The sequence below is a fragment of the Nanorana parkeri genome, unplaced genomic scaffold, assembly GCF_000935625.1.
Source record: "Nanorana parkeri isolate BGI_ZX_2015 unplaced genomic scaffold, ASM93562v1 scaffold31, whole genome shotgun sequence".
NCBI lineage: Eukaryota > Metazoa > Chordata > Amphibia > Anura > Dicroglossidae > Nanorana > Nanorana parkeri.
Genome location: NW_017306299.1, coordinates 142,771 through 153,773, shown reverse-complemented (window position 1 = coordinate 153,773; position 11,003 = coordinate 142,771). Strand labels below are relative to the sequence as shown.

Here is an 11,003-nt window from a genome sequence, read left to right as displayed (position 1 = left end):
ACTCGCTGAATAAAGTTTTTGTTGTAGTCGTTGATTTTGAAGCGTACCTCCCGTCACATGCACAGGACTGCCTGCCATTTTGTGAGCCCTCGAAGGAAACGTATCACTTGCCATCATATTGGCTCAGTCAAGGCTCTTATGTGGAAGTGGCGCCACCCAACTTCTATAAATTGGGCACCTGGAGCTCAGTGACCCGAGGGTCGGTGTGCCAGGGACTAACGTGCTCACCAGGAGACAGGAATTGTTGCTTCAAAAATAAAAAAAGATAGAAAACAGCCTCCTGGAGGCCGGATTACCTGGCTAGTGACATATTCCCTTTTAAACTGACAAGGAGTTGCAGGTATCAAGAGCCTCCAATAACTGTGCTAGTTCCTATTGAGACTAGATGATGGCTTGGGCTACAACATAGCTCCTTCCTTTGTGCGATGTGACAGGTACACTTTACATACATAATGCCAGTGAACCCAAAACGGACATTCCGTTTCGGGAGAGGCTCCGGCGGGTCGGGTCACCCACAAGCTTCTTGTAGCTCAGAGGGGGGATCTCAGAGTTCCCATGTCTGTCCACCTGCCACGAGGCTAATAAATATATAAAATGGCTAGTTTTCCTGTCTTCAATGTTTTATTTGGGAGAGAAAAAAATTAATTCTATACATATTTTAGTCTGTAGCAGGAAATGGAGCCGACTTATGACAACATCTTGATTGCATACAACCTAGTAGTCATTAGTGACCATGCCATGATTCAAATAGATCCCTCTCATTTCAGTTGTTTACTTTGATCAGAAGGAGATCCTTCAGAAAAGATTTCACTGTATTCTTCAAAAAATGCCAAATATGCACAAATAGAGGTTATTCCTAATTAGTTTCCCTTTACAATTACATTAGAGGGAATGCAGCAGGAGGATTAAGACTTTTTTTTTTTGCTGAGGCATGACCATGGGGTACGGAGGCAGGATGACACCACCGTAGCCTGTGAAGCGTACAAGACGTTAAGTAGGTTACAGAAGCCACCAGCACCTGTTCATAAAGGGAATATCTGTTTTGGGTGGACTGACCCTTTCATGTAAAATCACGCACGTATGAAAATTGAAGAAATTTAGCACACTTGAACCTGTCCCCCTACATTTTCCATTCACAACCATATATTTAGGTACCTTTAACCCCATGAAGAAAAAAAAATATATCTAAACGCTCAAACTACCAATTACACGGAAGAAGAGATTTATTTTTTTCTTTTCGGGTTTGAAGATGACAATGTTTATCTTGAGATAGGAATTATTTTTATTTTATTTTAAGCACGCTCTCCGCGGATGCGGCGTGCTAGCTGGATGTCTTTTGGCATAATTGTGACGCGTTTGGCGTGGATAGCACACAAGTTGGTGTCCTCGAACAGTCCCACCAGGTAGGCTTCGCTGGCCTCCTACAAAGACAGAAAGATCAGGTCAGGGTCACATTGAACGTGAAGGAATCAGATAGTATAACATACATGTTCATAAACAGCTAACAGCGAGCTGCAAAAATCAAAATGGTATACACTTTAACAGCGACAAAATACTGCAGGGTCTTGCCTTTTAGGAATAGGTGTATGTGCCGTTATTCTCTTTCCCTCACAGACCAAGAATAACAACCAGTGTAAAGCTGGCCATACACTGCTCTATTTTTCCTGTTCAACCCGCGGGCTGAACAAACAAAATAGAGTAGATTCCTCCATCAACACTACGAGTGTGTCGATTGAGGAATCACCGCTGTTTGCATTGTATTACCCGACCAGGGCCGGCAGCTCCTTGGCTGCCGGCTCTGGTTGCACGAAGATTTTCCGACCGACTTTTTCGATCAGCTGATTGAGAGATGCCGGCAGTGGCACACACTGTGCTAGTTTCGCACAGTGGAAGGGAAACCCCTAGGCTGTAAAGGCCACCATGAAAATGTTTGATTATAGATCAGCCTCTCTCAGCCAGGGTTCCCCCAGAATTTGCTAGGAGTTCCATGAGCAATTTCTGACTCCAAGATAACCAAAGAATGACAATTAACTATTTACCCATCTGTTACGGGGGCATTCTTCCAACGGAAAGGGGCACTCCACTGACCATAAATGTAAGGCAGCACTTTTCCACTGACCACCAATGTGAAGCACTACAAATCTCACTGTCTGCATTTCTTTTCTAGCCATTATTATTTGTTCTCTTTTATTACTGGAAAAAAAAAGAAGAAGAAAAGTCATATAGAGCAGCCTTGGGTGCCAAATATGGCTCCTATTTACTCCTATATTGATTACACTAATGAACTCTGAGCTGTAGATAAACTGCAGATTCAAAGGTTTATTGAGACATTAAAGTTTTTTGTACAGATTCCTCCATGTTTAAAGTGCTGAGAAGGGCTGGTATAGGTACACTTTGACACAGGGATAGGAACTTAGAATTTCAGCCATGAAAACAAGTTGTTACATCTGGAAAATAACTGACTTTCTTCAAAAATAAGAATCCTCATTCTGGAGAGTTAGCTTTGTGAATTGTTCCTATTGTCTGTCTGCAGCAAGGTAGAGAAGTCGAATAGTAACACATTTTTATTAGGTATTATCAGTTCTAAAGGGTCCTTCAAAGTCTGTCATTTATGAAGATTTCATGAATGCATAATTCAAAGCTTTAGATTTCCCTGGTGGTTCTATCATTTAGGATTATGGGGGAAAAAAAAGGATTGCTCACAATTTTAGAGTCCAGAATTAATATTACTGGGGTACCGAGTAAGCCAAAGTGTTTCAGGGGTTTGCAAAGGGCACCCCTTCATCAGTGCTTGATGAGTGCTAGGAGAGGTGTATAATGGACAAAAGAACCAAAATAATCCTGCGTACAGTTCCTGGTTTGGCAGCCTGGAGCACAATCTCAATACAAATTAGTAAACTGTAGTCCATCACGGGAGCTAGCTTGGAGCGGTGGCTACTTTACAGCACACACAGGGAGCATGGGGAACAAGAGTAGCCACCCTCCAGAAGGAAGGACGGTGTCAGCACCAATTCAGAGATGATTTGAGGATCTACAGCTGAGTGATACACAAATAAGATACATTTTTGTTAATAGTTAAGGCACTTGAATGTATTTTTAAGATTTAAGTGCTGAGTTTGGTGTCACTATAAAGCAATGCAAAAATGTAAATAGGCCCCAAAGGTTTTATGTGTTTAAATGTAACACTGCACGGCCCAAGCCAGGAAAATATGGTATTCATTTTCCAGTAAACAATGAATTACAAGGCGGCATTCCGTCTTCAGTGTGGAAGAAAAACAAGCGGCGTGTAATTATTTTTGTTATTACGCTCATCTGTTCTGTACAGGCTTCATTAAAAAACCAATTATTCCACTGAACAGCTTTGCTTGAGACAGACAGCTGATGTATGCAACTGATGAGTGTCACACCTCCCAAATAACCAGAGGAAGTGTACTGACTGAGAATGAAGCATCTCCTTTTAGTTTTTGGACAGAAAGGAGAAAGTTTAGAACCCCTGTCTGGCTTTTATTTGAGGTTCACCTTCTCAATGGTCACAGTGACCATTGTAACGGGAACTAAAAAGCAATGAGTAATCCAAAATGTTACAGTTGTCACTAGAATAGGAATAGAGGAGAAAGGTTGTGATGGGGTCAGGGCCGGTGTGCACTGATCGGGTCTTTTCTGCCCGTGCGTGCCCGCTGGGGGCGCGCGCGAGCAGAAAAAAATTGTCGTCTGGAGACGGCAACCCGCAGATGCTGCAGTGCCGTCCGTCCGTTTTTCTACTACGGGCGGACGGCAAGAGGTTAAATGGTGCGGATATTGGGGAAAATGGGTGTGGTTACAGGGGTGTGGCCACTGAGGGGCGCTGTAAAGCTTTCTCGCACAGGGCACCTAAAGGCCGGCCCTGGATGGGGTCAGCTGCTCAGCAGACAACCATCTAAAAAGGACGTAAACCTTCAAGCGGAACTAAAGTCTAGGAGTTTTTTGGCAAGAGAGAAGCAAAGTCTGCTTTTGCCAAAAACACAATAGCTTCCTCCATGCTCCTATCAATCTTTCTTCTAAAGGGTGCGCATTGTGAAATACAAGAAGTGGCAGTGGAAATGTCAGTGATAAATGGAGTGGCCAATGGAGACTGAAGCAGTCACCGCATTATGGCAATTGCTCACCTGGACACATAGGAATTTTATTTCGCTTTCAAACAGATAAGGCACAAAAGAATGCAGCTCTGCATTGATTAAAATGTGTTTTCAATAAATTTTATCAGCATCCCTGTACAACAGAAGGAGCCAATCAAGTGTGCTCCTGTGCTAGCAAGAGATAGGAGGAGACAGCAAAGTGACAGATGAGCCCATCAATTTGCCACTTTTACTGACCTGACAGGCAGTGTGTGATGTGTGGCAGGGCTGTGTAACTCCAGAACTAAAAAAATGTTTAGCGGATGAAACAGTTGCCATATATTTAATCTGTGTATTTATCCCATTGCCTGGAGTTCAGCTTTAATGCTTATATATTGAGCTCACTTCCACCAGCCAATCGCATTGGAGGACATCCTGTATTTACTTTGCTAGCAGAGACCACTGGTATGCCCACTTTACAGCCTGGCACAGCCCATCATACTTTAGTATTGATCACTTTCTGCATATAAACCAGGAACAAAACAGCCCTGGGTCTTTTTAATAGAATCCAAAAACTGAAGACAAGCATAAAATAATTTTTTTTTTGCAAAATGAGACCTAGCAGTGCATGTACATAGAACGTGACTCCTACCACCACTAAGTGTTATTTTCCCCCGGGGGCTTCAATCATCCAAAAAGGTAAGAAGTAAACTGAATTTATAAAAGGCAATGCAGTCCCAAGATCATTTGCATACAAGTACACCTATCCCTCATACACCCCAGAGACTGACTGTGTACTAAACCATCGCATGAGATCACGGGCAATCAGCAATAGAGACATTTCTGCAGCATTAGGCACAGGTCGCCTCATGCTTCAACAATTCAGACCTAAATTGCAAAAAACATAAGTTTGCTTTAGTTGATCAGAGAAAAGGGAAGGGGGGTAAGCAAGAGGTACAAGTCTTCATACACTTGTCTACTGCAGGCTCTGTGTCACTCAGTTTCCAAGTCACATAACCTTAACCCATCAGGGTAGATCAAGTGACCAACAGCAGCTCTGCATTGCGTGCACAGACAGAAAGGTTTGCCTTGAAAGAACTATGGCCAAACCTTTTTTTGGCGATGGTTCTCTTCAGGGTCACAGGTGGACATTTACTATGTCCTCCTGTCACCCAAAACACAGCATATAGCAGGCTACTGCGCACTATATGCTGACAGCGCAAAGCCGCGCTGAAGCCAGGATTGACAGCTGGCTCTGCCTCTCTAGAGCCAGCTGTGCCCGCCCCCTCCCTCATCTGTCCCTCCACTCAGAGCTGGGGGAACAATCCATACAGGGAGTGATTGACTGACAATCATCACTCTGTGCAGGGAGAAGATCATGAGCTGAGCGATCAGTGGTATGTGATCTATGCATCTCGATCTACAGAGCCCATGTGAGTAAAGCTGCAGTGTCAAACGTTACCTGCAAAGCACCAATAGCAGCGCTCTGAAAGCGCAAATCTGTTTTGAAGTCCTGAGCGATTTCACGAACCAGACGCTGGAAGGGAAGCTTGCGAATCAGCAACTCAGTGGACTTCTGGTAACGCCTGATTTCACGGAGAGCCACGGTACCCGGCCTGTACACATGAAAAGATGTACATTCTGGTCAAGACACATTTCATGAACAACATTTTTAAACAAGTTAATTCCAATTTTGAAAAAGGAAGACATGTGCATATCGACCATAACCCCCTCACATACCCAGCATTTGTCACTTCCTGTCCTAGGGTGACAACACTCACTCACCATACTATATCTATACTATAGCAGTGTGGTCACCTTAGGAAAAGGAATGTGTTGGGACAACTCTGCCAAACTTTGATCTCCAATAACATGGTTTACAGTTCTGTCTGTGGACTACAAAACATGTTAACTGATAAAACAAGTGCAGCACAGGAAGTCACGAATTCAGCAGAATTTTTTGTTGTTGCACTTATCGCAGATACAATAGTATCCTTTGCAAATTTAACAGATCAAAAGGCACCAAATAAGAAGTTCTTTGTTAGACTTAAACATACACCTTAAAGTTACTTTTATTATCCTCCAGGTGTACACGAAGATCCAGCAGTCAAGCAAAAGTGATAGTAACAGGAAAACTATAACACTGCCAGGGGTGCTTCAAAGCTCAATCAGTCTAAAGGTGCCCATTTCTGCCTGTGTGTGGGACTGTTGGCTCCATTACGGCCGGCATTCCTCAATCAGCTGATCAAAAGAGCTGTGTTGATGGAGAAACCGCGTCAAAATTCTTCCGTTCAGCCCGCGGTTTGAAAAGAAAGAAATTGACAGGTGTATGGCCAGCTTTAGGCAGGTCATTCACTTTCAAAATGGATGCAGTTGCTCTTTGATGACCTGATTGGGAGCAGACAGACCAGCCTTGGACTTTAGGAAGCAAAAGTCTGTATTTGCTTCCTACCCGATAGTCCATGTTATTCAATCATAGTAACATAGCAGGTGAGGTGGAATAAAGAGCAAAGGTCCACCCAGTTCAACCTATGCAACTTTATTGTTCTTTTCTGAATGCAAAGAGCGATTTTATTGAGGAGAACCCCTGTCTTCAGACAGTGTGGAGTGAGGTTGACCAGTCCTACCATTTACAATGGGTACGGCTCCTGAAGTTGTCATTTCATACCCACAACCAGCATGCACCAGAAAGACTGTGCTGGGCTACTTGCAGAGTGAATAATGTGCAGTCTGACAGAGACCGCCACCTACTGGTCTCTCGTACCAGTATCAGGATCCCAAGACCAGGATGTGGGCAGGCCGCTCTGTCCAAAAACTGGGGCCCCCTTCATTTAACTTATATCTCCCTATTTACTGATCCTTTCCTTCACAGGTATATATGAGAGTACAGTTGTCATTTATAGCAGAACATCTGATAAATTTAAAAACAGCCCATAAAAAAAAAAAAAAAAAAAAAAAAAAAATAAATCTTTTGCTAAGACATTTAATTGCAATCCAGAAATGTCCCCATAGTACTCATTTCTGCCATGAAATGTCCTCTGATGATCAGCATTACTCTACCCACTTCCTCTGAGCCCAGGCAATCCTGCAAAGCGTCCTACCTAAACGTCAGGAGTTAAATCTTAAAAATACATTCAAGTATCTTAACTATTAACAAAAAATGTCTGCTATTTGTGTATCACTCGGCTGTAGATCCTCAAATCATTTCTGAATTGGTGCTGACACTGTCCTTCCTTCTGGAGGGTGGCTACTTTTGTTCCCCATGGTCCCTGTGTGTGTTGTAAAGTAGTCACTGCTCCAAGCTCACTCCTGTAATGGACTATGATTTCATATCGGCATGCAAAGCTGTATGATGATGTGATTTTTAGTCAAAGGGGGTAAAGGTCCTTGAATGCATTTTTAAGGTTTAATACCGGAGTTTAGTGTCACTTTAATAACTCTGAAAGCACAGAAACATCCAATCGGCCCAATCTTCCTGTTAGAGCCGACCACTCTGCTGCACTGAAATCACAAGCACGGTTACCAGCCCTGCCGAAATTTCTCCTGCTAGACTACAGTCGACCTCATGTTATAGAGATGAGCAGAATGGTATATGTTCTGTAGCCAAGCAGTGGAAAACTGGGCAGGACTGTCAACACTACACTGGATATCAGGGGCCTCAGGGCCCCCAATTTAGTACTTGGACAAGTAGATTTTTTTGTTCACACCCCTGTAAGTGCATTGTAAAGTGGAGCCATGTTCACCGGCCTGAAAATCATTTAAAGAGTTTTGCTAAAAGCAAAAAAAAAAAAAGGAAGAACACTGCAGACATCTCACTTGTGTACTATAAACATAGCAAGGAAACAAACAAACAAAAAAATCACCTTGGTGTGCAGTCTCAAGCACAAACACTGCTACGACTACTTCCATCCAGCACGGTAAGGGTTAAACCCACCACAGCTATGTGTATATGGGCTGACGGCGCTCTCTGCTGCCCTCTACGGTCAGCTCTGGAGCAGCACACAGCACAACCCCAGCCGAATGGGAACGGTGCCAATTTTCGGAGGACCGAAAAAAAACCAAAACTGTGTGCAATAAGCCCCCAAAAACCTCACTTCCAACAAGCCCAGTCTCATTCGCATTAGTAAAAGAATGAGCTGACAAACAGCACATCTAACTGCAAATACTAAATACCGTTTAATTTATAAATTTAATAAAAATTTAAAAAACGAAAAAAAATTAAAAACTACACTAAGTATGTAATTTTGCATTTTACACATCACAGACAGAGATACACTCATTTGTTTAAACTATCTGAATTGTATGCGCTTGCTTCTCCTTTAATGGTTAATGTCATTAATTACAAGACAACACTGTCACCAGCTCATTTAAATAAAGTCATCAATAAAAGAAAAAAATGCCAAAAAAATGTGTTAAAAAAAAAACATAACTTATTAACTTTTTTTTTTTTTATTATTAAATGCATGATCAGGATCAGAAAACCCCTTGCAAAACATTCACAGTTACTGGAAATCCCCATTTCCACCCCCAAACATGGACTGATGAGCAAAACAAAAATAAGAGGCTACATTGTCTCCCGCGCATGCGCACGGACACCCGCACTGGGCTTACCTGTAACGGTGAGGCTTCTTCACCCCTCCGGTAGAGGGCGCGCTCTTCCTCGCCGCCTTGGTGGCCAGCTGCTTCCTGGGGGCCTTCCCTCCGGTGGATTTACGGGCCGTCTGCTTGGTACGAGCCATCTTGCCGACAACGGATCGGTCCTAAACCTGCTTCCCCGCCATCACCGATCGAGGAGGGAGGGAGGAGAGGAAATAAAAAAGAAACAAATGTAAATAAAATGAGAATAATAATAAAGTGCCATTTTCCAGCATCGCTCTCCGTCTCTCCTCCACGTCTCCCGTTCACCTAACATGACCGATATTCAAACTGTGGCGCTAGCCGGCTGCTCTGTGCTCAGCTCTCCTCCCCAACTTCCTGATTAGCATGGGAGGAGGGAAAAAACACATTATAGGGGGGCACCGACAGCCCTGATCCCCCCAAAAAAACAACCCAGCTGGCCGTGGAGACAGAAGGGGGATCCCCTGATCATCAGTCTCTGCCTTTAGATTTGCATGCAATGTTATATAGCAAAACAATCAAATAATCCAACTCCAGTACAAAGTGATATGAGATAAATAGAGGCGAGTGCCGGGACAAAGCTCTGGGGGGGCCCCTCTGATCCCACAACACAGGGCCATCTGCAGCTCTGGAAATGGGCACACTGGGCAAACTCCAACCAACTACCACTCTCTGGTCACCCCTCCCCCTTCTCAGTACAGGCAGGTCCCAGCAGCTATGAGATCATCCAGGTGGTTAGAAACCCCCCAAATAAGAGCTGGGGGGCACATGAGTAAAGTTTTTTTGGGGGCCCCCTGTGCTTGTGTATTGAGGGATCCATGCACAGGAGGTGTTGGGGGGAATGGGATTCCCAGGCGCCTGCCTGGAAGTGTCTCCACGTTCTCAATGTTGTTACATTGTAACAATCTGCACACACTGCAGCAGAGAGCCCAACGTGCACCAGGAGCCCTCCCCCCAACAGCTGGGAAGGGGGGCAGAGGGGCAAATAATGGGGGGTAAGAGGGATCTTTACCCTACCACCCCATAAAGTGCCCCCCCCCAACTCTCCCCTCTCCTCAATGGCAGCCTGTGTCCTGAGAGCTCAGTCAGGAAATATGGTGACCGGAGGGAGGAAGACAAGATGGTGAAGCTCGGAAACAACTGGGGAGCAGGGGACATTGAGGGGGGCGCTTTGTTTTTTCCCCGCTAGCTGGAGAGAGGGCAGAGGCGGCTGCTGCTGGCTGCAACACACAATTGAAAAATGGCTGACATTGGTGTGTCCCAGCCGAGCGCCTCACTCACTGCACAGCAACCAATCAGGAACAATGGAGGGAAGGCCTACGGCTCCGGGAGTGTGTGTACAAACACAAAGACACGCTGAGGGGACACCAACACATCACTCCACTACTCACTAATACTACTACTACTGAGGGGACATCAACAACCCTACTACTACTACTGAGGGGACACCAACATCCCTACTACTACTACTGAGGGGACATCAACATCCCCACATCTACTACTGAGGGATAGTGTGTACAAACACAAAGACACGCTGAGGGGACACCCGACACATCACTCTACTTCTCACTAATACTACTACTACTGAGAGGATACCAACATCCCTACTACTACTACTGAGGGGACACCAACATATCACTCCACTACTCACTAATACTACTGCTACTGAGAGGATACCAACATCCCTAATACTACTGAGGGGACACCAACGTACCTACTACTGAAGGGACACCAACATCCCTACTACTACTACTGAGGGGACACCAACATCCCTACTACCACTGAGGGGACACCAACATCTCCACTACTGCTAATACTACTGACTAATACTACTGAGAGGATACCAACATTACTACTACTGAGGGATAGTGTGTACAAACACAAAGACACGCTGAAGGGACACACTACTGTATATACCTACACCATCACATCACTCCACTACTCACTAATACTACTACTACTGAGAGGATACCAACATCCCTACTACTACTGAGGGGACACCAACATCCCTACTACTACTGAGGGAGGACAACACCACTACTACTACTACTACTACTGAGAGGGGACAACACCACTACTACTACTACTGAGGGAGGGCAACACTACTACTACTACTACTTAGAGAGGACAACACCACCACTGCTACTGAGGGAGGACAACACCACTACTACTACTGAGGGAGGACAACACCAATACTACTACTGAGAGGGGACAACACCAATACTACTACTGAGAGGGGACAACACCACTACTACTACTGAGAGGGGACAGCACCACTACTGCTACTGAGGG

The 11,003-nt window shown here is 44.5% G+C and overlaps 1 protein-coding gene across 1 annotated transcript; it reads right to left on the bottom strand.

Annotated features, from left to right (window-relative positions):
- Positions 1-1,234: 1,234 nt before the first annotated feature.
- On the bottom strand, positions 1,235-8,870 carry LOC108796824 (histone H3.3). Its single transcript, XM_018568360.1, has 3 exons — positions 8,706-8,870; positions 5,557-5,710; positions 1,235-1,421 (listed from the first exon to the last, which is right to left on the bottom strand). The coding sequence occupies exons 1-3, from the start codon at positions 8,831-8,833 to the stop codon at positions 1,293-1,295; spliced, it is 411 nt and encodes a 136-aa protein (XP_018423862.1). The 5' UTR covers positions 8,834-8,870; the 3' UTR covers positions 1,235-1,292.
- Positions 8,871-11,003: the final 2,133 nt, after the last annotated feature.

Excerpts from the sequence above, each read along its gene's own strand:
- LOC108796824 (XM_018568360.1), bottom strand. The coding sequence starts at position 8,833 with ATGGCTCGTACCAAGCAGACGGCCCGTAAATCCACCGGAGGGAAGGCC. Across the intron at positions 5,711-8,705 it reads AAGAAGCCTCACCGTTACAG|GCCGGGTACCGTGGCTCTCC; the intron begins GTAAGCCCAGTG and ends TCATGTGTACAG. Across the intron at positions 1,422-5,556 it reads CTGCTATTGGTGCTTTGCAG|GAGGCCAGCGAAGCCTACCT; the intron begins GTAACGTTTGAC and ends CTGTCTTTGTAG.